The sequence below is a fragment of the Anser anser genome, assembly GCF_964211835.1.
Source record: "Anser anser genome assembly, chromosome: 12".
NCBI classification, from domain to species: Eukaryota; Metazoa; Chordata; class Aves; order Anseriformes; family Anatidae; genus Anser; species Anser anser.
The window spans coordinates 1858713-1884926 of NC_139733.1; the positions used below are offsets into that span (position 1 = coordinate 1858713).

General features: G+C 36.3%; 1 protein-coding gene across 31 annotated transcripts in view; it reads left to right on the plus strand.

Annotated features, from left to right (window-relative positions):
* Nucleotides 1-26214, plus strand: part of ERC2 (ELKS/RAB6-interacting/CAST family member 2) — a 525223-nt gene that overhangs the window by 103761 nt on the left and 395248 nt on the right. For all 31 annotated transcript variants that reach the window (XR_014571289.1, XR_014571290.1, XR_014571291.1 and 28 more), the window contains 2 exons: nucleotides 12818-12892; nucleotides 25823-25978. Coding sequence is in view for 24 of the 31 variants with exons in the window: in XM_083795056.1 (XP_083651182.1) it covers nucleotides 12818-12892; nucleotides 25823-25978 (231 nt within the window). In the remaining 7 variants the exon portion in view is untranslated. The remainder of the gene's footprint in view (nucleotides 1-12817; nucleotides 12893-25822; nucleotides 25979-26214) is intronic.

Genomic DNA, 26214 nt, shown 5'->3' on the forward strand with positions numbered 1-26214 from the left:
ACCATTATACCATTCTTTTTTAGATCACCCCTATGATGAGATCATCCAGTGTACTTCCAGTTTCCTTCTAGAAAAATGTGGAAGATATGAAGATCAGAAGAAGCTTGCTCAAAAAAGATTACAGAGCACTCGGTTTTGCTTTAGAAATACTATTTCATGTTGTAAACTGTTTTAAACAAAATACTATCATCTAAAAGTGCAATAAGATGAAGAGCTTACAATAAATGTATATAAACCTGCCATTATTTTTAAATGTTTTTATTACAAATGCAAAGAAATTAAGGTGTTGTTTTTCATAAAATGATCCTCTTCCAAAACCTTGCTTACAGAGATATGGTATGGAGGACTTGGACAATTAAAGAGACAAGTGCACATATGAAGCCTAATTTTTAAAGGTATTTTATGGTTGGCATATTTGCTATTAAGTAGCAATATTATATCTTTTTTCTTTTTGTTGCCTCTAAGTAATGTGAAGTTTATCTAAGATACCTTGTGGTAGGCATTTTTATTCTGGTATGCTTAACAGGCTTGCATATGATTTCATTTGCAGTGACTTTGCATTAGAATGATGTCATTGATTAGTATTACACTTGGCTTACCCTGATGTAAATAAGGAAGGAGTCAAACCACTGGTTCGCTGAGACCTACTGACCACTGAAGTTCAGCCTTGAAATTCAGTCTTCTGAATAACGGCACACAATGATATCTGAATAGAAAATGAATAATGTATGTGAAGGGAACTTTTAGCATGCTGGGATGTGGACTATGGACCTGTTGCTGAAGAGATTTCTGTTAGGCAGGAGTTGATGCCAAGAATTTTAGACATTTGCGGGATAAGTCTATCAATTGGCAGGATATGTAGAGAAGTGATTTTGGAAATGGAGGTTATGTGGTAAGACATAGAGGCCTAGGAAACCTGCTAGATTCTACTGGACAAGTCCATAGAGGGCTGTAAATAACTAGATAGTATTTTACCAAGAAGGAGTGGAACAAGTAAACTATGAAATAAATTGTTTCTGTAATATGTCAACAGAGTTATGCTGTTGGCAAGTTTACACCAGGTAACTTTTTATACTGTCTAGGTTTCAGTTCTTACTCCACACAGTTTCTCTTTTCTTTGTACTGTTAGCTTACATCTCATAGTTTTTAACCCAAAACTATTTATAGCTCTTTGCTTTGAATAATCTTTATATACAAGCTTTGTTATCTGATGTCACCAGAGCTCAGGTAATAGTTGTCTATTGCTGTATTTAAATTCAGGAAAATCTAACAATTAATAGAGTTGCTAGGTAAGTTACTAGATTTTTTTGTTGTTGTTATTTAGTGACAGTATCATACAGTCTATATTCACTGAGAGCTCCTACAAGCACAGTAGTAGCAAGTAAAAATATGTAACATGATATTTTTACCTAGTTTGAGGATTTCGTATGTTCAATCAGTAGTATGTACTTAAACCAGTGAAAGAAAGTAAGTTCAGGCTCTCTAGTGATTTATAGGAGGCATAGATCAAATTCCTCAAAGGCAGGATTGGAAAGGCATGTAAAGTAAACTACCATCTTTGAAAGGATTGTTGGGACTGACCTTGTCTAAGCCCATAAAAAGTTAAGGAATAAATATGAAATAAATGAGAAATGCAACATCTCGATCAATGGTAAGACAAAGAAGGGTTGTATAAAATGAACGTGAGAGAACTGACTAAATCAGATTACTGTTAGACTCTGTAATAAGTGTGGAGTGTACAGTGTGAAAGTAGTATGGGAAAAAAAGTCATTGTGAGCTATGGAATCCCTACAGAGAATGTCAAGGATTAACAGAAGCTTACCTCCTAACGGAAGAGTATTGTATGAAAAACTGACAACTGAGAGATTGATAAATCATAAATATATGCAAGCATGGGGTGATGCTCACAGCTTTGGAGCTTAGAAGCTTTCTGATAACATGATAATCAATGAGTTAATAAGGTCAATGATTATGTGCTAATAACAGGGTCTAAGATTAATTGGTGCAATAAAACTATTTTAACTTCTGGAATATAGTGGACTATATAGTGGAGACTTGGCAATGTGATATAGATAAGTGATTAAAAAAAAGTGATATAAAGCCAATGTTGGATAAAATTTTACTCCTTATGTTTTAGTTTTCAATTACTTAGTATCTTTTACTTGGCTGTTTCAAAGACCTTTACAGATGCATTATTAATATGTCAGTGAGATGTATTATATTTTGAAGCTAATTTGTAAACAAAAGGCAGAAAAAGACCTCTTCCCCGCCATTATCATACAGAGGTATTACAGCCTGTGTTTCAGCACACAGCCTGAGGTTTGCTTGGCATTCTGTTCTGAGCTTTAATCCATAGAATATTATAAAAAGAGTGCATGTGGTATATACTTATCTACACATTTTTATTATGCTAATTTTATCAACAAAATAGTATCTCAAATGTTAAATTATTTATTAGATGACCATTAAAGAGAGAGGTGACTTAAATAGAGATCAAGATTTCTTCAAATTTTTTTTTTCTGTGTGTGTGGTGGGGGTGTTGTGGTTAGGTATTCTCAGCAGCAGATGGTATTTTCCAAATATAATGGCTCTTTTAAAGTTGAACTTACACAAATACATATCTCCGTGGTAACACTGTAGATTCTTCTGCCAACCTGTGCTCTTGTAAATTTGCTTGTCAAACGGAAGGTAGTTTCACAGTTGCATAAAAAGTCTGTCATGCAATTAGAACATGGAAATAAGTTGAACAATTTTACTGGCTATTTTGCTTGTAAAAGGATGTACTGTATATCCTTTGTCATTTATTTTGCAGGTATCTTATGTACTTGGCTCATTTGTGGGTTGGGGGAAAAATGTGTTCTGAAGGGAAGTTCAAGGTAGAGGCTGTACTGCAGAGCATATATTTAGTGTAAGACAAATGTGTTGGAGAAACAGTTTATTGGTTAAGACAATTGGAACAGATGATTCTTCCCCTATGTTATGAATTCTTTTCTATTCAGTAAATCTCTGCTTATTAATGAGATTACTAATGATAATTGGACATGTCTTTATTTTTAGTCATGAAATGGGTTTACATTTGGTCATATCATTAGTGATAGGCTGCAAGATCCTCAGGAAAATGGTAGCATTGTGCAGGCTGGAATAGCTGTTCATCCAGTGGGCAAAAGGGAAGAAGCTGTGGGTTAAATAAATTGTTCTGGTTTCCTACGTTATTTTTTTTCTAAATATATACATAGATATCAGATAATACATAGTGCATAATATTTTCTCAGTATATTAAAACATTTTTATTTGTTGAAACCTATACCCGTTTTCAGCCCCTCCTCAAATCTGGCCCCAAAGTTTACCAAAATGCATACTTACTCTGAGGTAATCTTTGTGCCTAAAAATAAGTTAAAAATGGAAAATTTTAAATAACTGGTTTGTAATTGCTACAGCTTCTGTTTGTTACACAGTGGGATTTTTTTTAATATATAATTTAATTGCATGAGAAAAGGGATAAAATAAAGAAAATTTCTTTTGCTTTCATTAAAAAAATGTGGAGGAGAAGTGCATTGTTTTAAGGAGACAATATCAAATATTTTTATCCTGGTCATGATTTTAATGCAGGTAAGGTTCTGTAGCATATTTTATGCAGTGAGCAAACATTTTTTTTTCTTTCTTATGTTTCAGTTAGTTTTTTTCTTTTTTTTTTTTCTTTCAGATTGAAAAGGTAAGAATGAAAGAAAACTTGAACAGATGAATTCAAATTACCATGTAATGGTTTGTTTTCCAGGCAATGGAGAAAGAATTGGAGCAGGTGCTAGGTGGATTTTTTTTTTTTTACTATTTTTTTTTAATTTTACTAAGGTGAGCTGGTGTATAAACTTCAGTTTAGCAGGCTCTTGACATACTTCATAAAATGATAAGTGTTCAGCTGGATGATAACTATTTGTACAGGTTGTCGACTATGTGACTGGAATGGTTCTTTTCTGTAGGTATGGTAGCTCTTGCAGTATGGTTAGCATGCAAGTCCTAAATGACATTATGTGATAAATTGTTTTTGTAGGTAACACTAGAGATGTTTCTGTCACTACTGTATTCTCATACAAAATCAGCTCTATTTTATATAATTTTGACTGAAATATATTTTTGTAATGATTCATTGAGATTCTTCCGTAGAACATAAGTTCAAGTGAAATACATGTTCTATATTCTCAAATGTTGCTTCTTTCCCACTGAGAGATACTGACTTAGTTGGTGCACCTCAATAAGTTATGACTGACAGGTAGGTCTGCATTGACGTGGGTTAGACTTGGTTTCTGACAGATCCAAAAATGGGATTTTTTTAAAAGGTAAATGCAAAATATGCTTATAAATTTTTTGGCAAACATGAATATAGAGTTTAGTATTCAGTTAAAAAGTATGATTCTTTAAATTTGAGTTGTAATCTCATGATTTCTTTTCAAAAAAGATCAAAGGCAATGGAAAATCAATGCAATTTCAAATATTTTTTCACAAACATTTCATTCAATGCTTTGAAATTAAAATTTTTTGATTGCTTTATACTTATAAGGATTTTTGATGATAATTTAAGAAAGTAGAAATGTTTGTGTTGCATATAAGATTTTTCTTAAAAAACAACAAAAACAAACTTGTATGAAAAATTATTCATCTCTTATCCAGAATTCAGGTAATGCTCTCATGTTCCTCTCTGAATTATATTTCCATAGCCTGTCAGTTGTAAACAATTTTTGTTAATCAGTGGCCCTTTTTACTACTATGTCACTCATATGTATGCATAAGTATGTGCAGTCATCTATCTTAAAGTATTATGTTGTGAATTCAAATTGTATGTAGTGGAGAAAGCTAATCCAATAATGTTCATGTTTATATGTTATATTGCAAAAAAGACTTCAACAGATACAGAATTCAATGCTTAGACAATCCTTTTTTTTTGTTTATTTGATCCAGCAATCCAATGCTTTTATCTGCACATGTAATAACTGCTTGAGAATGTACAGATGAAATTTGCCTGAATATGTAAGGGAGATAATTTTGGTAATTTCTGAAAGCTTTTACATTCCATTATTTGACAATGTGATAACTGTTGTCTTTATAATTATTTTTTTAAATACATATCTGTTTAGTTCTAATGATCATATAATACAACAACAGGATCCCATCTTCCCATCTTGGAGATGTTAATATCTAAATAAAAGGCAGTTATAGATGTGCATAAAAATAAAAATAAAGAACAGTAAGCATTTGACTCTAGAGTGCTTCATTATGCAAAGTTACCATAATGTATAGATATTGTTTTGAATATTTATGTTCACCTTATGAATATTTATGTTCACCTTATGATTAACTATTCCACTTGTAATATAAAGTAAATTCCAGCTATCAAGTACTTCTTGCTTGTAAACAACACAGTTTCAAATAATGTTAGGACTGGCTTTGAAGGTACCTAGATGGAAACTCAGGAGTCACAATTTCATCCTAGTACCCATGGTGTGTTTTTTGTTTGTTTTGTTTTTAAATAACTGACATAAGTATTTGAAGAACAGAGTAAGTCCAGAAGTTTAGAAATGAGGGAGTATCCTTAGTGGGGAGGATATTTTGAGAGTAATACTTAATTCCACTTTCATATCAAAAACTATAATGGTGAGATATCTTACCTGTGATCGTGATTCAAGTTGCACAATTCCATTTCTGAAGAAGGTTCAAAATATTACCACAAAACTGTTTGCATTAAAATGCTACACCAAAGAGCCAAGGAGCTTACACATTTGAAGTCTTATTAACTCTGATGTTTGTTAGCTTTGCTGATTAAGGCCTCATGTTTAAATACTAAATAGCTTAAACCAGCAGTAATTTTAAATGTAAGTATGTAAAACACACCCATATTTAGAAAAGCACTTCCTGCAGAATTAGAGAACTGAAAATGAAAACCATAAATTATTATAGCTAGCAATTCCACTGAGCCAATATGAAGGGAAAATAGGCAGTATGGGATACGCTATAAAAGGAAGCCTAGAATAATGATAACAAAGCAGTATATCCATTAATAATAATTACGGATATTGGTATATGCAGTTATGAAACTATGCTTTTCAAAATTAAGGAAAGTCTCATGCTAGTCAATTTAAATTATTACTGCAATGTGAGGATGTGTATGCCAACACTTCTCCTTGGTTATTACAGGTTATTTGCAGTGATATTCCAAAAAGACTGTTTTATCAATATGAAGTTTATAAAAGTGATTGGTACCAGGAAAAAAAAAAGTGAACAGCGTATTTGAAGTTCAGTGTCTATAAAGAACAGCTAGCAAGAAGTCAATATACTACTCATATATTTTTCAGTAAACTTAGGAGAACTGTCCAGCAAGTGCATGCAATATGTAGTACTTTGACTTGGAGTAGTAGGGTTTGGTTTTATTTTTGGCAGTATTATTTTGCTTCCCTTTAAGAAGTAATAGTTAATTTTTTTTTCCACCTGCATTTGGGCTGAAGAGGAGCACAGATGCAGAACAGAAATTCAGAAATCATTAGATGTGTGTGTAGGGTGGAAGATGGAGAATGCATTAATATGGGTATTGACTTTATATTCTTGCTTTTCTAGACCAGGACAGTTGTAACTCTTGCATTTCAGCTTGTTTAGGGAAATTAACAGGATGTTAGTTATTGGAATGAGAAGCTCAATGGGAAAACTGTTTTCATCTGCTTATATGAAATAGAAAAGAAGAAATATCCCATAGAAATATCACAAGCACTATGTGTTGGCACTGCTTGTAACATCCTATCACACAAGAGTGCACCCACTTTAAAATATTTTTTGTGTTTATGAAGAGCAGAGCTGGCAAGCAACATTTTGCAACTTTGTTCTGTGTTCTAGATCTTAGAACTGTATTTGGTAATTTTGCTGCAATGTCACCCCTTAAGATTTGGCTGCATCCTGTTGATGGCGGGGGCTAGGGAAGTCTATTCTCAGTATCCCTAAGGTGAAATTCTATTATTACAGGAAAAAAAAATCCTGAAAATCTTGGTTTATATAACTGTTTCTGTTATAAATCTGTTTCACTTGTTTCTTTAGTGTAAATTAGGTGAATTCTATTAGTACGATAAGTTATAGATAAATGTCTATTTTAATGTTTTTTTTTGTTGTTCTTTTTAAATGGCAGTTTTTCATGCAGTTTTAGACTTTGTACACACTGTGAAGAGTAGAAATAATCTTTTAGCCAGAATGTGTTCAGTGCGTATGTCGCATAAATAGAAGCGTTGACTGGAAGTTTTATTTTTTGGTTGTCATCCACTTCCTCTGACAACAAACATATAGGCTTCCTTTACTTACGTGCGTTCATGGGTTTTCTTCTGGATTTTTAAACAAAATTAAGATCAGAAAAAGAGAGAACAACTTTATCAACAAAACGACGTGGTCCTCTAGATATTTTTTTCCTTCTACAAAGAAAATAAATGCTCAAGAAATATGGTGAAAGTACAGTTTCAGTAGCTCCTTTCAGGAAACATTCGACATGCTTTAAATTAGAAACTAAATTGTCCCACATGCATTTCAAGCTCCATACACAAATCACCTTTTTGCTTGAAACTTTTTCTATGTGGTCTCTTGCCAGAGGACACTCTTCAAGTATGACAACATATGTGGTTGCTTAAGGTGCTTTTGACATACAAGTCAAAAGCCGAGTTTCTTAATGCTCAGATTATTTTCCCTTAGAGTCTGTCTTCAGGCACGTTGGTAAAACATATTGTAAGTTCTTGTTTTATGCATGAGCTCAAGAATATATTGAAGTATGATCTTTTTTTTCTCCCCCCCCCCCCTCCTTTTTTTTTTTTTTAAATAGATAGTGATTCATTATGGTGGTTTTATCCTGGTGTAAAAACTTTGTTCCTCCCTACCCTATGTCTTCACACAGCCAAGTTTTCTAATGTAGGCAAGAAGTGGTTTCAGAACAGTTGTCCAAGAGTAATACTGAGGCCAGTGAGGTTATTGTTAGACTCATCTGTGGTGCTGGAGTATTGATGTGTTTTTCAGAGCTTGTTGGTACCTAATTCATGAAACTTACTTTTAAATTCATCGGTATTCATCTCAACTCATATTTGTCCATTTATCAGAAAATGCTCAATGGAGAGAAAATTAGGCCTGCATCTTGAGTAGTCGGCTTAACTGAGAATTTAAATTCTAATACACTTATTATATGAAAAAATTTTCTCTAGTACAGAACTCATATAGCTATCAATTCTTTGTTTCCCATAATTTTTCATTTCATAGCTTGTCTTCACATTTTCATTTCTTCAAACTCTAAACATAGTTTGAGAAATTGGGTCAAATCCCAACTGGTTCTCACAGAGCTCATGTACCTATAGTAGTGGCTCTTTAAAAGAAGACCAATGGCAATGTGCCCTTTGGAATCCTTCCTGAGCTTGTTTTATTTTACTGCACACTGCAGCCAGACGTGGAATTTTTTTTTTTTTTATTGTTGTCAGTTTCCAGTTTCCAGACAGATAGCTTGATCAGGATTTCTTAAATATGCTTTCATCTAAATTACTATGATGCCATTTTGGCTAGGGGTAGATGGGAAGGGGTAGGAAACAGGGAAGAGAAGATGAGCTTATGCATTACAAATAAATTAATTCCTATATGTTACATTTTTGTAGTATTTTCATTAAGTGTAATTTGATTGGTCTTTCTAATGGTATTTTTGGCTAAAGACAGTACTGTTTAGATACTTTTGGTGAGTGGTGTGCTTTTACTTAAATGAAATAATTGATTAGAATTATTAGTATATTCCAGATTTAAATTTTCAAGTCCAGACAAGCTAGCCATGTAGAAATAATACCAAGGCTTCCTTTGCCACGAGCATGGAAACAGTCTGCTTTGTTGAGGTATTTGATAGACCTAGCAGCTCTTATACCATCACCTGCTGTAAGTTACTGATTTGTATATTCTAATTAGGAATATAAGAAGCTAGATTTACTAATAGAATGGTTTTCCACACCTGTACTTATGTTGCCTTAGGAACAGTTGCTGCCATCTTTAATCATCCACTTCTCCCTAAGGTTATTTAACTATGATGTCTTTGTATTATATCTTTATTTTTTGTATGTCTTGAATTTTGACTTTTTTATTTTTAAAAAATCTTTTATAATTCCATTTTCATCCTATTCTTTAATTAGTAAAAGATTACCACTTGAAATGCAAGCACTCACTGAGAGTTTCATGAGTTGGATGCCGTCCCTAAACTGCCTGTTTATCTGCAACAGTCCTTTTCATTCTACCACTTTGTGTAATGCTATTTGAGGAAGTTTTCTGTAAATAGAAGGTAAAATCTTGAACTGCATTAACAGTGTTTATGTAATCTTTGAACTGAAAGACTTCAGTAAATCTCATCTAATCAGAACAAGACAGTTATCAACGATCTTAGGAACTTTAATAAAATACATCAGAAACAGAATAAAATGAAGATCAGTTTGTAGCACTCTGGCTTTCCTCCAGCCAAGTGATGAAGAGTCTTACAATAAAGCTGGGATGAAAGGGCAGTTTTGTTTTGACTTAAATTGTATTAGATTCATATAGCTGACGCTGTGTATTGCAGGTGTTGAATACCAGTCAGTAATGAGAAAATCTTGCAAGGTCATCTTATCAATTTCTGAACAAAGGAACAGGATTTTTTTTCACCATTTTTAAGGAGGTATATAAAATGCCTTCTCTCGGTATTTTCTGATGCTTAAATTAGTATTAAAATGGTGTGCTGAAGTTACTCATGAGGCCAAAAAAATAAAAAATAAATGCTACTCTAATGTCCCAGAAACATGGAAGGGGAAAGCAACAGCCAGTTTTCATTTAAGGCTCATTTTGGTCTAAAAGAATACTAGAGAATTTTGAAGAAAAAGATCTGATTACCTGTCAGTTTTGTGAGGCTGTGTTAACCACCTTGACAGCTAAGCATCATTATGAAATCCCAGGACTAATTATGTGGTGTGGGTATCTGATTATGCAGAATTATAATTGATTTGTATGTAAGAAGTAGTTATTCAGATGTAATAGCAATTGCAGTGAAACAGATGTCAGGGGATGTACCGTAAGTGTAATTTCCTAAATGAGCACATCTCTGAGAAATTAGTGTTACAGACCTTGATGGTTTCAGAGATGATGGCACACGTACTTTAACATGGATGTAAGTGTCAAGAGTTCCATTTGATGGAGTGCAGGTTAAATATACTATCCCTGACGCCGTGCTTTTTTGTTTGTTGAAAAACAAAAAAACAGCCAACCCTACCCTACCTCTCCCCTCCCCAAAGTTTCTTTAGGCTCCCTGGACTTTTGATTAAAAGAAATTAAAAAGAAAAAGCAGCACCATTCAAAAATGATGTAATGGATAAAAATCTGGTTTCCTTAGGCTATTAATGACTTCATGAAATTTTCAGAATATCTCTTGCTTAGCTGTTCAGGCAAATCTGAAACCCTTCAGATGACCTCAGACAGTAAAACAATCAGTATAAGTTATCATACTCATAAAGTGGTAATATCCTTGAAGCAGTACCCCAAAAGTATATCCCTGATTCAGTACCCCAAAAGAAAAAACACGTACATAGACCAACATAAATTCAAGAACTGAGCCCTTTGGGAGTCTCCAAACATTTGAATCTGATTGGAAGAAAACCCACACAAAATAATAAAGTGGGAGTAATATTCTGATCTTCTCCAGAATCTTAGTCTGCTTCATTTTACCATTAGGGATAGGGAAGAAAAGCTTTTAAATCAGCCAGCATCAGATTGATTCATAAAGCAAACAGGGAAAGTATTATGAGGCAAGTCTTCATGCTATGATAGACATCTAGGAATATTCATCGTTGGCAGTCTATTCATCTTTGGCTAAGGGGGTGGAAACTCTGGTTTGTCTCCCTGGGTAATGTATGGAATCCTGTTTATATTCCAGCTCAGTTTATGTGGCCTTGGGGAGCAAAGTCTGGTCTTAAAATTAGCTGTAATTTTTGCTGATCAGATAATGGTATGACTGGCCAGCTATTTTTCCATGACTTTTGTAGGAGGATGTTATGACAAATCTATGACATACTCTTATTTTTCTAAAACGTTTGTGTGGTGAATTTACTTGTTTCATCTGAGACAACCAGCTGGTGGTGATTGAAAGACTCCCTCTGGATAGGTGATTTGCAAAGCTTTCTTTCTTTTTATAATGCGGAGAATCAGAAAAATAGAAATATAAAAAACAAGGAGAAAGGAGCATTCAGATGTTTTCTTAAACGCCCAGTGCAAAATTAGAAATTCACTGTTCTCATACGTTAGAGATGGTTTAAATATACCTATATATTTAATATTTAATGCAATATATTTAATATTTAATGTAATAACAGCTAAAGCATACAGACCTACTTAATTTTAGGTATGCGTTCAAACACTGGCAAGTAATTTGACTCTTGCAGATCATGCTGTGTTTTAGCACGATTTTGGCCAATAGGCTATTTCAGGTCAGAATCTATTTTAGCAGTTTATATTTATCTAACCATTATGTTTTTGTACATCTCTTCTATGGAAAGCACATAGAATGAGCAAAATAGAATAGGCAAGACAGCATCCAACTCATTATTTCTCTTCTTTGTAATGACTTACATTGCTGGGGTTCTTAGGAGGTTTGGTTATTGGCTAAGGTGTCATTGTTAGGTACTGTACAAACACTGAATATTTGCACTATGTAATGGTAAAGATAATAAGGATCATGGTATTATGTTTTTTGATGACTCTCTTTCCTGAATTTCAAGATGATCTGGGAGAAGCACGATTTGGAAGACACAATAGCTCAGGTTCTGGAGTCAGTTAACCTGTCTTGGCAGTGAACGCATCCAGCTTCTCAGCCTACCAGGCAAAAATGTATTGCTCATGGTTATAAAGTTAGCTCAAGTGTGAATATAGAGCACTGATGTGCAGGTAAAACAGGGTGAGAAAGATATCTGCCTTGGTAGTCCTGCCCTTTAGAGGGGACCTGTGCATGGCTAAATCTCTCCTGTTTTGGTTTCTTAAAAATTGGAAATGGAGAGGTATAAGCATCATCAAATTCTGAAGTGATGTTTCATTACAGCTTTACATTGCTCTATGTAAATGTGCATTTTTTTTTGTGATACCTCAGACCAAGATACAACTGTGTTTTGTAAGAGCCTGAGTGACACCATCTTTGTTCTCTCTTTTTACAAAGACCAGTAGGCACGAATTCTGTTAATTGTATGTCTTATCTAATGATTAAAATCTTTTTCTGCTATGTGTGCAGTAAAATGAGTAAAAAAATAGGAAAATGTGAAAAGTGAAATGTAATTGCTAATGTAGAGGGTGTTGCATCAGCCCACTATGTAATTACTATCCTTAAAATGTCAAATTTAAATATAATAGTTTTAAATTGCTTATTTCAGATATCAGTGGAAAAACTAAGATGAAACAACAGTAGAAGACTTTAAATGACTCTTAACAGTATTTGAATTAGTAGCACAACTGAATGGACTAAATTTTGATATCTGGGCAGAAACGGCAGCGTTGTATTTGGATTAAGAAATTACTTGCTGGCTTTGTCACAGTTGACATTAATTATTGATAGAGGTTTCAGTAATAGTGCATGTGCCAGCAGACTTGACTGTAATGTAAGAAAGGGACTGCAGTGATGTTAGAGGGATTATAGAGAGGGAAGCACCTGTAGCATTTGGAGTTGCATGCTCTAATAATCAGACTTCTGTTTTGCTGCAATTAATTCATGAGTGATTAAAATAATGGAAAGATGAGTCGTCAGGCTTATTTCTATCGTGTCCCTCCACAGGAGTTACATAGAAGAACCCAACTTCAGCCTGAGCCAGCAAAGACGAAGGCTCTTCAAACAGTTATTGAAATGAAGGTATGGTCTTTGCATGTTTTCCTATACATTAATTTTTTTAGCTTGAACTCTGGCTGGGATGGAGATAATTTTCTTCATAGCAGCCTGTAAGGTGCTGGTTTGGATTTGCGACCAGAACAGCATTGATAGCTCAGCTATTTTAGCTGTTGCTGAGCGATGCTTACACAGCATTTGTTTCTCACTCCACCCTCCCAGCGAGCAGGCTGCGGGTGGACAAGAGGCAAGGTGGGAATGCAGCTGGGACAGCTGGCCTCAGTTGAGCAGAGTGATATTCCATACCATATAATGGCATGCTATTCAGTGAAACTGAAGTGGGGGGAGCATTCACAGCTATGGCGTTTGTCTTCCCAGATAGCAGTTGCGTGACGAAACCCTGTTTTCGTTGAAATGGCTTAATGTCTGTCTGCCTGCTGATGGGAAGTAACAAATGAATTCTGTGTGTTGTTTTGCTTGCACACATAGTTTTTCTTTATCTGTTAAACTGGCCTTATCTCAAAGGACAAGTTTTCTCGCTTTTGCCCTTCTGATTCTCCTCCCCACCCCACTGAGGGAGAGTGAGCAAGCCGCTGTGTGCTGCTCAGCTGCCAGCCACGGTTAACCCACAACTGCTCAGTTTATAACTTTTACTATTAAATGTTTGCTTTTACATTTCAATTTACTTTGCTGTGAAGCTAAGAATAATAAGTATTTCTTTCTCCAACCTTTAAACCAAAATTATTCTGCATCCATTACTGTCCAGAGATAGTGATGAAATGAGATGAAATCTGAAGGTCTGTAATTTCATATATATAAAACATGTACTCAGTAAAGTTATACAGCTGTCTTTGTCTCAGAAGGCAGAAATGTATCTCTTTTAAAGACACTTGATAAATATTTGCCTTTCTCTTCCCTTGTTTCTATAAAAAGCTGAGTTCATTACAAATTAATCAAACCTCTTTTAAATGAACAAACTAGCACACTAGATTTCATACCTTAGACATATACACATCAGTTGTGTATTTCAGACAAATTTGGAGTAGTGCTATTCAGAAAACATTTACGTAGCAATTTCTGCTATTGTTTTTCCTTATTTCCAAGTCTGGCCCATTTATTCTGTAGTATAAAGGACTGGATCTCAAGTGTTTTAATAAATAAAAAATGCAGAAATTATACAGAAAAGCATGAGAGCTTTTTTGTAAGTAAAAATATTTAATGTGTGCGTGGTTTTGGAATATGAAATTGATATAACAAGAAGCATCATCATGAAAATCTGTAGAATTATAGTAAGAAATCTGTGTAAATGAAGGCAGATCTAAGCCATAAGAGAGTACTCACAGAACACTATAAGGTGACATCACAAATGGCAGCTGTTCTTATCTATACTGATAATTTACTGATTGTTCAGCACTGAGCTGAATATTACTCATGTTCCTGCATTAAAGTACTACTTCTCTTTTTGAAAACTATGTGTGGTTTGCCAAGAGTGACCGTGCTAACTACTGTCAAACCAGAGTAGAAGCATTGGTTGGCGGGGAAGTGCTTTTATCAGCTATTAGCTGGACTTTGTATAGCCTATTTTCTATTTGTCAGTAAAATTCACTTGTAGCTTTTATTTTACTTTTGTAAGCAGACAACCTTGTCTTCACTCTACAAATGTGTGAGTTCTCTAGAGCTTAGTGAAACACTATGTTGTTTAAAATGAGTGTTAAAAATCTCCACCATCCTTATTTTGTTTTCTTGGTAAGACTTAATTAAAAAACAAGCACAGCATTGCTGAGTAATGAGAACTAAACATTACTTTTTAAAAGACTCAAATACCACAAACCAACTCCCCCTACGCCCCAGGAAAACTAAACCCCCAAACCTGAGACCAACCAAACAAAAAGTTTCAGGAGGGTCAACAATACTTCTGTTGGTGGTTATTTGGTCACTGATTTACATCCAACTTAAGGAAAATATTCTTTGTATCAGCGGTGTTATGACAAAATGTGATGAAACACCTATCTTAGTCCTAAATACAGTTTCTTCTTTTTGATATATAATATTACTAAAATGTTGTGGCTTTTCTTCCCACAATAATGAAAGGAAAAAAAGCTCATTTAAAAAGTGAAAACTGATATTTTCACATAATGCTATCTGGAATCTGTCTTTAAGAAAAATACCATACTCAGGATAATCTGTGAGTTTGCAAAGCTGCCTGAAATACATTAATGGTGGTCTTTCATTTCAGTCTTAAAAGGAAGTGCAAATTAAAGGCCTCATTTTGCCAGTGACTTCTGTTATGAGCAAATGAGTTCAGTATCTCTGAAGGTTGCAGTTAACACACAGTGACAACAGCAGCAGTAAATTCCTAAATGCAGTATCTGCCAATTAATGGATAATAATTAATTTGGATTATATGAACAGCAGAGAAGATAATTCAATTTCAATATTCCATAATCTTATGTGCATTTTCCTTGGAATTTCACTATTTATTCCAGTTCAGAAGTCTGTATGAAATTTAAACATGTATTTTGGCAAAGTAGGACACTAGCTGAGAAACTTATTTTTTTTTCCTGCCTATTAATATTCAGTATAACAAAAATTTTTGTGATACTGAAATAGTGTGCTTAGAATAGTTTATGGTCTTCCATGTGGGTTATCAACAAAATGTAACAAGCAAACAAAAAGGTTATGTTTACAAAATAATTCCCAATTCCTCTTTGTGTACCAGAATTCTTTGAAAAGAACAAGGGAGTGTGGGATGGGGTGGGGACACATACAGAAAATACAAAAATGTAACTGTATAGTTAGAGCTACTCTTATAGTGTCTGTTCAGGAAGACAGTCTTTGTTTGTGTCCCGGGAAAGCTGGGAATAGTGTCATCTTCTATTTTTAAAAAATCTGATCTTTGTAATAACGAGGGCTTTCATTTGTCACGGGTGAGGCTGTAATCATGTTGCTGGAGCATTCCGAGGCGGAGCTGCCCCTCAGCTCCAAGGCACACAGGTCTGTCGTTTGCTCTGACCACTGCTTTGAGGTTGTCCTTTTTAAAGCAGGCCTAATATTCAAAAGATGATGTTGAAATCTACATGATTAAACAGCAGTTTTCATTAGAAATCACAGCTTTGGAAAGTTTGCAAGTAAATTTAAATTGTCTTAATCCAGACGGCATTTGTTTTGAAAAAAAAAAGTGAAACATTTGTTTTAAATGATCGAGCATTGAAGCAATAATTACCCTGCAATGTTGAGGATAGGAGGAGGGGGAGGATTGCCCTCTAATATGGCAAGCTGATGGCATATCCACACCTCCCCCCCCCCCCCCCCCCTTACCAAGGCTCTGTGCAGGTAGACGTTTCTCTTTATCACACCCAGTGCATTTCACTTCCTCTTCACACTAGCTTTTGTCACAGTCCCATCATCCCTGGGTCCCCAGGCTCTGCCAGGAGGCAGTTTTCCCTACTTCCAAACTACTTCTGTTCTCTCCCATGGTCTTCTTCTGGCCGTTGCCTCTGCTGAATGCTTCCTGTCCCTTTCCCCATCTGTCCTACCTCTTGTCCAAGGTAGCATGCCTGTTTCTCTTGCCTTCCATCTCTCTTGGGTAGGAGAGTGCTGAAGAGCCATTAGAGACTTGGCTAAAAATAAAAGCTTTTAACCCTTCAAGTATGCTGGAAAGGAAGGTCCCACAGCCATTCTGTTTGAATGATTTGAGTCAGCTACACATTCAATATGAAATGGAAGCCTGGGTGCTTTAATTGATGCATAGCATGTCTTGAATAGGAATGAGTTCAAAAAGACGTTCTGAATGGTTTTCCTCTCATTGCAGTGTTCTAAAGACATATAGAGTCAGTGGATTCTTCTCATACTTTCCACAATGAGTAATTCCAGTGATCTGTAACTAAGGCAGAGAGCAAGGGTAAAAGAATAGGCACATTAAAGGTAGGGGCAGAATGTTTCCTGACTCTAGTGCTGTGAGTCTGATGGGTTGGAAAACACCGTCCCTTCCTCTTTTGCAGCATCTCAGTAGCTGATGGTTGTATTTCCCATTGTAGGAATTTTTCAGAATACTTTTCATATAAATAACTCATATTTATGGAGGTTGTCGTTGGGTTAGTCAGTTCCTTTATTTGTCAAGTTCACAGCATAAACTTCCCTTAAAGAAGAAATTATTCAACAGTTGCCTAAAGCTCTGTTCTGTCATGGAGAGTCTCTAGCAGGCACTCTGTCCTGAATCTTCCATGTTTACAGAATGACACTAGAATTATGTTACAGGAAATTTTACTGATAATTAGGCATGTAAGCAAGACCTGGTTTAGTTGTTTATAAAGCTCAGAGAATAATATTTGTTGATTGAAGTGTTTAACAGAATTTTAAAGCAAGATGAGTCCCTGTTAGATACTCAGTGATGGTTGTTGTATTTTATACAAATTTTCTATAAAATGACAAGGTGAAATGCCACCCTACCTCTATCTCTAAGACCTTAATTAGGAGTATAAAGGAGAACTTAGTTACGTTTGGCACAGGCACAACAGCTACTGGAAGGCCGTGTTTTCTTTTTATGTCTATGGATTAAAAAAAAGATGTTGATAAACTGGGAAGTGTTCAGACAAAAGTCATCAGAATGTTTTAAAAAGTTTATCAAACATGCATTATAATGGATGACTTTAGGAGTTTAGTTTTTTTGTGTAGAGCAAAGAGATAAAGTTAGAGCTCCGTAGACAGAGCAAAGAGATTATAGTCTGTAGATAACCTACATGAGATACCTTCATAAAAAAGAGGCCTCTCCAGTCCTGAAAATAAATAAATCACAAAATACAGCATGTGGAAGCTAGAGGTAGCAAATGCACACTAATATAAGGTGTAAATAAATATCTAACAGCATTCATGTGATTTTATGATTTGTGTTGAATGGAAAGCCAGAATAGCTTTTTTTTCTTTGCACCTGATCAAGTAACTTTTTCTTTTTTTTTTTTTTTTCTCATGCCTAAATATTTGTCTGCTTAAGCACAAAATAAAGCCAATGTATTGAAATGTATTCCTTTAATTGACATTGCACCCGTGCATACTTCCTTGAGTTTCGTCTGCAGGCAGATGCCAGGTCACTGATATCTTTGCTCATGAGTTACATCCAAATTGTTTACTGCTAGGTCAAAATTTGCTCATCTTGTTCACAGTTCCAGATTTAAACCAGTGATATTGAGAGAGAAAATCAGAATGAGTTGCCTACTGATAACATAAAGCTCGTCCTAACTGTACAGCATTGACTATCCTGAAATTTATATAGTTTAGCAACAAGAAATAAGAAGTCTTCAGCTGGTAAGCTGTAAATGAAAATATTTGTGGTTTACCTTACTTGCAGAAAGAGCCATCTTTATGTATTGATCCAGCTTTGATATTTCAGGTATGGGTTTGGTTCTGCAAAAGTGTGTATGTGTTTGCAGTGCAGTATACTCCTATTTTTAAGATTGCATGAGCTTTCACTTTCCCTTGTCTTCAGAAATAAACCTCAATATTCACTGCATTAAATTGGAAAAATTTATGGCAAGACTAGTTGTGTATAGTATTTGTGTATTTGTACACTGACATACAAGTTTTATTAAATGTGAAATTTCAAATATTTGTTGCTGATCGCTTGTAGAATGCTCTACAAGCAAAATTTTTCATAGGCATAGTTTATTAAATGTACCAAATGTATTTGAAATTATGTAAGAGTAGCAATTCATCACTCATCCTTTCAGAGAACGAAAGACTGATATAGTATATATTTTTTGCCTATTTTTTTTTTCCGAAGCATTCAGGAAATATACCAAAGCACTTATTCACTTTTTTTTTTTTTGGTAAGGCCTGGAAATATAGGATTTTATTATTGGATTCTTGAAACTTTACTGTCAAAACTCATTTGTAGGGTTGCTCTCCTTTGTATTGTGAAATGTTATTTTCTTCATTAGCATCAGGACAATTACTAGTTGAGTTTCATGTTCCAAAGAGGTGAATTTGTGCTAGGTCAAGGAGAGATATAGCTCTGCCCTCTCACAGAATGTCTGCAACATTGTTCTAATAACACAGATGAGGTAGAAGTATTGGTTACTGCTGGAAGTAGAGGATAGATAGGGTGAGTACCCTGATCTATATAATAAATCCTGCTATATAATCTTGTGTCTTTTACCAGAGATGTAGAGGGCCTGACAGGAAAAATCTGCAGAAATGCTGCACTGTTGTAGAATGCAGAAGACGTTTATTAGTACCACTTAATACTAAGCTTCTTCCTTCATAGTGCTGCAAAGGAATCTTCTTAGTGATTCAACACAGACCCACTTAGTGAATGCTGCTAATGAAGATAAGTCTTAGTGGTTTGAAGGAAATAAAGCATCTGTTCCTATTTCAGTTTCTGAAAGATTGCCAGACCCCATGCCACAACAAGAGCTGGTTGAAAAGCTTCCAACTGAAGTTTTCTGTGGGAAAATGCTGATTCAGCGGAATCAGAAGAGTTTATGGGAATGTGCCTACTCTGTCAAAACTTTCAGTGAAAGCAAAGCTATGAAACTTTCTACCTATCCTGTAAGCCAACCCAACTCCCTCCGTGGCAGTACCCTATGGGAGCTACAGGCTGTCTGTATTAAGTTTGAGCTACCAGCTTCCTTGCTTTCTAGCAGTTGTCCAGACAGGAAACTTTCAGGTTTGCTGGGCAAGCCAGCTGCCTGTCTGGTGTATTTGCAGAATTACCGGTCCTGTATTGTTCATACATAGGAAGTGGTACCTTTGACACCTTGAACAGCCAGTGAAGGTGAAGTCTGGCTTCTCTCCTGACGTATCACTGATGTTTTTGATTCTGAAACAGATTTTAGTTTTCTTTTTTTTTTTTTTCTCCCAATTTCTAGCTTATGTTCCAATAAGAAGTTAATACAGAACTGACAGTGGCATTTTTTTTTCTGGAGGTAGGAAAACTAGTGTATACAGCTCTAATCACAGTACACAGAGATCTGATTGAAAATAAACTTGTCCTTTGAGAACTCAAACTTGTGATAAATTTTGGAAGCATTTTATTTACTTTTACTTTGTTTTATATTTTTCATAAAGCTTAAATGTTATTCTCTGATGCATAAACCTTCCAAAGAGTGAAACAGGCTAATGTGCTATGAATTATTTCTGCCATATTATATTTGCAAATGTGTAAAATGCAAATATGGTATATGAGAAAAAAAATAAAAATCAAACAATAGAAAATAGACTCTTAAAGACTTATCTGGACAGATTTGATGGAGACTACTCCCAGATGAGATGTCATAACAGGTCATGTAAGTATTAATTTACTTAAGGGCAAAGTCATTCTAAAGGGCAATGAAGCTTCGATTTTGCTTTTATTTTCAGTAGCATAAATAGAAAACTTCTAAAAAGATGTCCGATGGAAGAACCCGATTTGATTGTAGTGTCTGTGAGAGCTTCAATAATTGCTGTATTTATTGTTCTGCCTCAGCCTGATAGCTTTAAATTTTTTTCCTTTTCAGTAATTTTCTTTTCATGCAGTTTATCCAAATGATAAGGTGTAAAAAGAGTTCTTCCATTTTATTTTTGTTCCAGCCTAAACTTTTATTTTACTACTTTTTTATAATTTTTATAAAATGTTCTGTGAATAGAACAGTTATCCTGTGAAAAAAGAAAAAAATCTGTTTTCTCTCATGTGAAAGCTGTTTACGTTCAACAGAGAGATTACTTTTTTTTTTTTTTGTGATTACTCATATGGCCTTTGCTCTATGGTATAAGTAACACTGATTGCTTGGACAAATATTAATAAACGTTTTAGGAAACGTTTGTGTTCTAATGCTATTGGAAACGTTATGTTATTAATGCTAAATTAACCTACTAATTAAAGTTGTATTTTACCTGCATGTTAAAACAAGAACTTGAAAATCTATCATTCAGACAAACAAACAACACCATTATTACATTAGATACATGCATATAACTTTAAAAATGGTTGGAAATCTTCCAGAATTATATGTGTGTTTTATTTATTTATTTTTATTTATTGCTTGCATCCCTGGTCAGCTCCTTGGTGTTTTTAAATAATTTTTGGTAAGAATACTTTCTCTTTGAACATGTCCTTCAAGAAATAAAAATATAAACTGCTGATTAAGATCATCATCAACATTTTCAGTATCAGTTACTTTCCAGAAAACAAACAGCTAATGAGGTTAAAGATAAGGAGCAGCAGGTTTTATATTCCAACAATTATTTTTGCTTTCTTTGTGTTCTGACACTTTTTTCTTTTTTTGACTGTAGGTCCTTTTCCAAAAAGGGATGCAGTTGATTTGGAATCTTATAAAAACAGATGAAGGGGTTTGATCTTCCCCTTCAAAGTGCATTATTTTATCTCTGTAAACCTGAAGTATTTTTGCTGTCATGGAAGATAGCTCTCCTCAACTTCTGTTTGAAATTCCTTTGTCTCAAAAAGTTTTACATCCTTTCATCACTGAGCTCTTGTCTGGCTTAAAAGCACACTTAAACTCTTCAGACAGGATGCATGGTGTATATGCATAGTTTTACAACTCAGAAATATATCTGCTAGTGAAAAGTAGTATATCAAAGTGTGATGCAAGTGACTGAATTCAGCAGCAAGCTAGATGTATATTTTCCTGTTTCTTCAATGTTAGCAGTACGCAAAATTTATTTGCATAAAAGTATTATCTCCCACACCCATCATCTTATGACTGATTTTTTTTTAAGTGTTATTTTGTGCTCTGGACTTCTGAATTATCCGGGAGGGAGCTGGCTAAGCGTATTTATCAGGATTCTGATGTGTGCAAAAATTTCTTGACCGCTTTATATGGTTGTAAGCAAATGCTTACGCTGTTGCTTATTTCAGAGCCATTCTCTGTGTATGATTGGACTGTTACACCCACACCTCTATCAGTAGAAACTTTTTTACTGTGGCTCTGATTGTGTGATGGAACAAAACTGTTTAATGAATGTTTGATCTTTCACTGAAGAAACACGCTTTCACCCTGATGCTAATTTTCATCCATTTTAAATGAGGTTTGCGTTTTCCTGCTTGCTATAGCCATAGTATAGTGATTTTCTGATATTTTCTGTGGTGTAGGATTTACTTTTTTTTTTTTTTTTTTTAAACATATGCATAAATGGAATTAGATTTTTTAAAGACTTTTTTTTTTTTTAAAAAAAGTTTGGTTATTAATTCTTTCTGTCACCTTGAAATTCATATCTATTTGAGAATTGTCTCATGACTGTATAAAGCCCAGGTGAAGAGAGTTGCTCAGGGTTTTATCATGTCATATCTTGAAAACCTCCGGGGATGGACTACACTTCTCTGGGCAAACTGTTCCAATGCTTGTTCTCAAAATGTAATACTTGTACTGGACAGCTGTTTTTAGGCCTGTCTTGAAGCCTTTTCTTCTCCAGGCTGAACAAGCCCAGTTTCCTCAGCCTCTTCTTTGAGGGCAAGTACTCCAGCCCCCTTGGCCCCCTGCTGAGCTTACTCAAGTTTATCAATGTCTTGTACTGCAGGGCATAAAACCGGATGCAGTACTGTAAGCACAGTCTAATGAATGTGTCTTTCCTTGATCTACTTAGTGTCTGTGCTCATGTTAATGCAGCCCAGGATACTGCTTGCTGCCTTTGCTGCCAGCATACATTGCTGGCTCCTGTTAAGCTTGCTGTGTCCACCAGGATCCTCCAATCCTTTCCAGCAGAACTGCTCCCAGGGCAGTCAGTCCCTGGCAAGTACAGCTGCAAGGGGTTCTTCCTTCCCAGGCACAGGACTTTTGCATTTGTTTTTGTTGGATTTTCTAAGGTTCCTGGTTGCCCACCCATCCAACCTTTATAGGTCCCTTTGGGTGGCAGCCCTGCCATTGAGCATATTCACTGGTCTCCCAGCTTGGTGTCATCCACAGGGCTTGTGAGCAAGTGCTTTGTCACCTCTTTCAGGTCACTGTTAAAGATACTTAATGGGACAGGTCCCAGTTTGACCCCGTGGTGTTCTTGTTACTGGCTTCAAGGTAGAATACAACCTATTGAACGTTACCCTCTAAGCCTGATCATACAACCATTTTTTTTTTTAACCTTGCTATTTGATCACCCATCCAGACCATAACATCTTAACTTGAATATAAGAATGTTCTGTGAAACTGTCCAATGCCTTGCTAAAGCTGATGTAAATGGCATTCACTATTCATTCTTCATCCACAAACTTAAACACGTTGTCTAAAACAGCAATTTGGTTGGTCAGGCATGATTTAGCTTTGGTAAATCCATACTGACTGTCCCAATTACCTTCTCATTGATGAAGAATCTAGTCCAAGAAGACTTCTCAGGATATGAGCCTGTGCAACGTTTTTCTTCCTCTTGTTGTCAGGAATTTCCCCCAGTTTTCATGATTTTTCAAAGATGGTAGACAGCGTCTTTACAAGGACATCAGCCAGTTGTCTTAAAACCATTGGATGCTATCTGTCAAGTCTTATGGATTTGTATGGGTTGAATTCTTGCAAGTAAACCCTGACACAGTCCTCATTGATTACTTCTGCTTGGTATAATCATGTTTTTCTAAAATTTTTTTTTCTAATTCTCACTGAAGAGATATATTCAATTTCAAAATGGCTGGCAACAACAGAAAAAAAACCAACACTGGATATTGTCAGTGCTGTGCTGACACACGTGGCAGCTATTGTCCGCGATACGAAAATTTTGAGTGGTTGTGTATTTGTGGGTTTGTTTATTTTTTGGGACTCGTAATAAAAAGTGCTAAATCTCCTCTTAAATATGTGGCTGGAGGAAAAGCATGTGAGGAAACAACCTTTCTTTCCCCTGACAGCAGGCAGAAACATAAACTCCGATCAAACTTGGAAACTGCCTTAGGCAGAGTCACATGATGAAGTGGCCTGTCTTCTTCAAGTGATGATGGACTGGCCTCTCTAGGCTGAACTTACCCTTTGTTATTAAGAGCTTGGAATAATAGCCAGACCTAAGTGGTTAGGAGAGCAATCAAATTATGTTATCATATACGCATGGGAAATAGAGCATCTTTCCTTCTCACAGAATCACAGAATCGTCTAGGTTGGAAGAGACCTCCAAGATCATCCAGTCCAACCTCTGTCCTAACACTAACAAGACCTCCACTAAACCATATCGCTAAGGGCTACATCTAAACATCTTTTAAAGACCTCCAGGGATGGTGACTCAACCACCTCCCTGGGCAGCCCATTCCAATGCCTAACAACCCTTTCAGTAAAGAAGTTCTTCCTAACATCCAACCTAAACCTCCCCTGGCGCAACTTTAGCCCATTCCCCCTCATCCTGTCACCAGGCATGTGGGAGAATAGACCAACCCCCACCTCTCTACAGCCTCCTTTAAGGTACCTATAGAGAGCGATGAGGTCTCCCCTGAGCCTCCTCTTCTCCAGGCTAAACAACCCCAGCTCCCTCAGCCGCTCCTCGTAAGACTTGCTCTCCAGACCCCTCACCAGCTTCGTTGCCCTTCTCTGGACTCTCTCGAGCACCTCCATGTCCTTCTTGTAGCGAGGGGCCCAAAACTGAACACAGTACTCGAGGTGCGGCCTCACCAGAGCCGAGTACAGGGGGACAATCACCTCCCTAGACCTGCTGGCCACACTGCTTCTTATACAAGCCAGGATGCTGTTGGCTTTCTTGGCCACCTGAGCACACTGCTGGCTCATATTCAGCTGCCTATCAACCAGTATTCCCAGGTCCTTCTCGGCCAGGCAGCTTTCCAGCCACTCATCTCCCAGCCTGTAGTGCTGCTTGGGGTTGTTACGCCCCAGATGCAGGACCCGGCACTTGGCCTTGTTGAACTTCATGCAGTTGACCTCGGCCCATCGGTCCAGCCTATCCAGATCCTCCTGCAGAGCCTTCCTTCCCTCGAGCAGATCAACACACGCACCTAACTTGGTGTCATCTGCAAACTTACTGAGGGTGCACTCGATCCCCTCATCCAGGTCATCAATAAAGATATTAAAGAGGACTGGCCCCAGCACTGAGACCTGGGGGGCTCCACTAGTAACCGGCCTCCAACTGGATTTGGCTCCATTCACCACAACTCTTTGGGCCCGGCCATCCAGCCAGTTTTTAACCCAACAAAGCGTACGCCAGTCCAAGCCACGAGCAGCCAGTTTCTCGAGGAGAATGTTGTGGGGAACGGTGTCAAAAGCCTTACTGAAGTCAAGGTAGATCACATCCACAGCCTTCCCCTCATCCACCAAGCGCGTCACTTTGTCACAGAAGGAGATCAGGTTCGTCAAGCAGGACCTGCCTTTCATAAACCCATGCTGACTGGGCCTGATCGCCTGGTTGCCCTGCAAGTGCCGCGTGATGACATTCAAGATAATCTGCTCCATGAGCTTCCCTGGCACTGAGGTCAAACTAACAGGCCTGTAGTTCCCCGGGTCTACCCTCCGGCCCTTCTTGTAGATGGGCGTCACGTTTGCTAGCCGCCAGTTGACTGGGACCTCCCCTGATAGCCAGGACTGCTGATAAATGATGGAAAGCGGCTTGGCCAGCTCCTCCGCCAGTTCGCTCAGTACCCTCCGGTGGATCCCATCCGGCCCCATCGATTTGCGTACATCCAAGTGCTGTAGCAGGTTGCCAAACATTTCCTCGTGGATAGTGAGGGCCACATCTTCTTCCCCATCCCTTCTCCCTTCATTCCTAACCATGTAGGAACATAGAGAGGATTTTGACCAGAAAATGTTCTCTATATATAATGCAGTAGAACATAGCATTGCATTTTTTTTTTCTACTGGTTAAAGAGATCTAAAATCTGTGTTTCTTTAAACCAATATTGATAGAATTACTCTTGGTTTATGATGGTGTATGTGCAATCTGTATTTTTACTATCTATTTTTGCTGTCTTATTATTTGATGTTTCTGCAGGTACAGAAACATTTTTATGCCTTAATATACAAGTTTCATATAATTTTCAATACTCTTTTTTATATAATTTAGGATACAAAAATAGCTTCACTTGAGCGCAATATAAGAGATCTTGAAGATGAAATACAGATGTTAAAGACAAATGGAGTTCTGAATACAGAAGACCGAGAAGAAGAAATAAAACAAATAGAAGTTTACAAGAGTCACTCAAAGTTCATGAAAAATAAGGTAAGGTCTATTAATATCTTAACGGTGTTTAAATAAGGTGAACAAAAGTTTTAACTAGACCCTTTTCAACAGAAGCAGCTCTCTGCATATCTTTCACTGGTAAACCTCTGCTATGTGGTACTCACTAGCTATAGAGGAGTGAAGCATTTTGGTTAAATAAGAATTCATTTATATTTTGACTTCAGAGAGGTAAGAAAGTGCATATTCCAAAACTGCTGTGGAGACAACTGCAATCC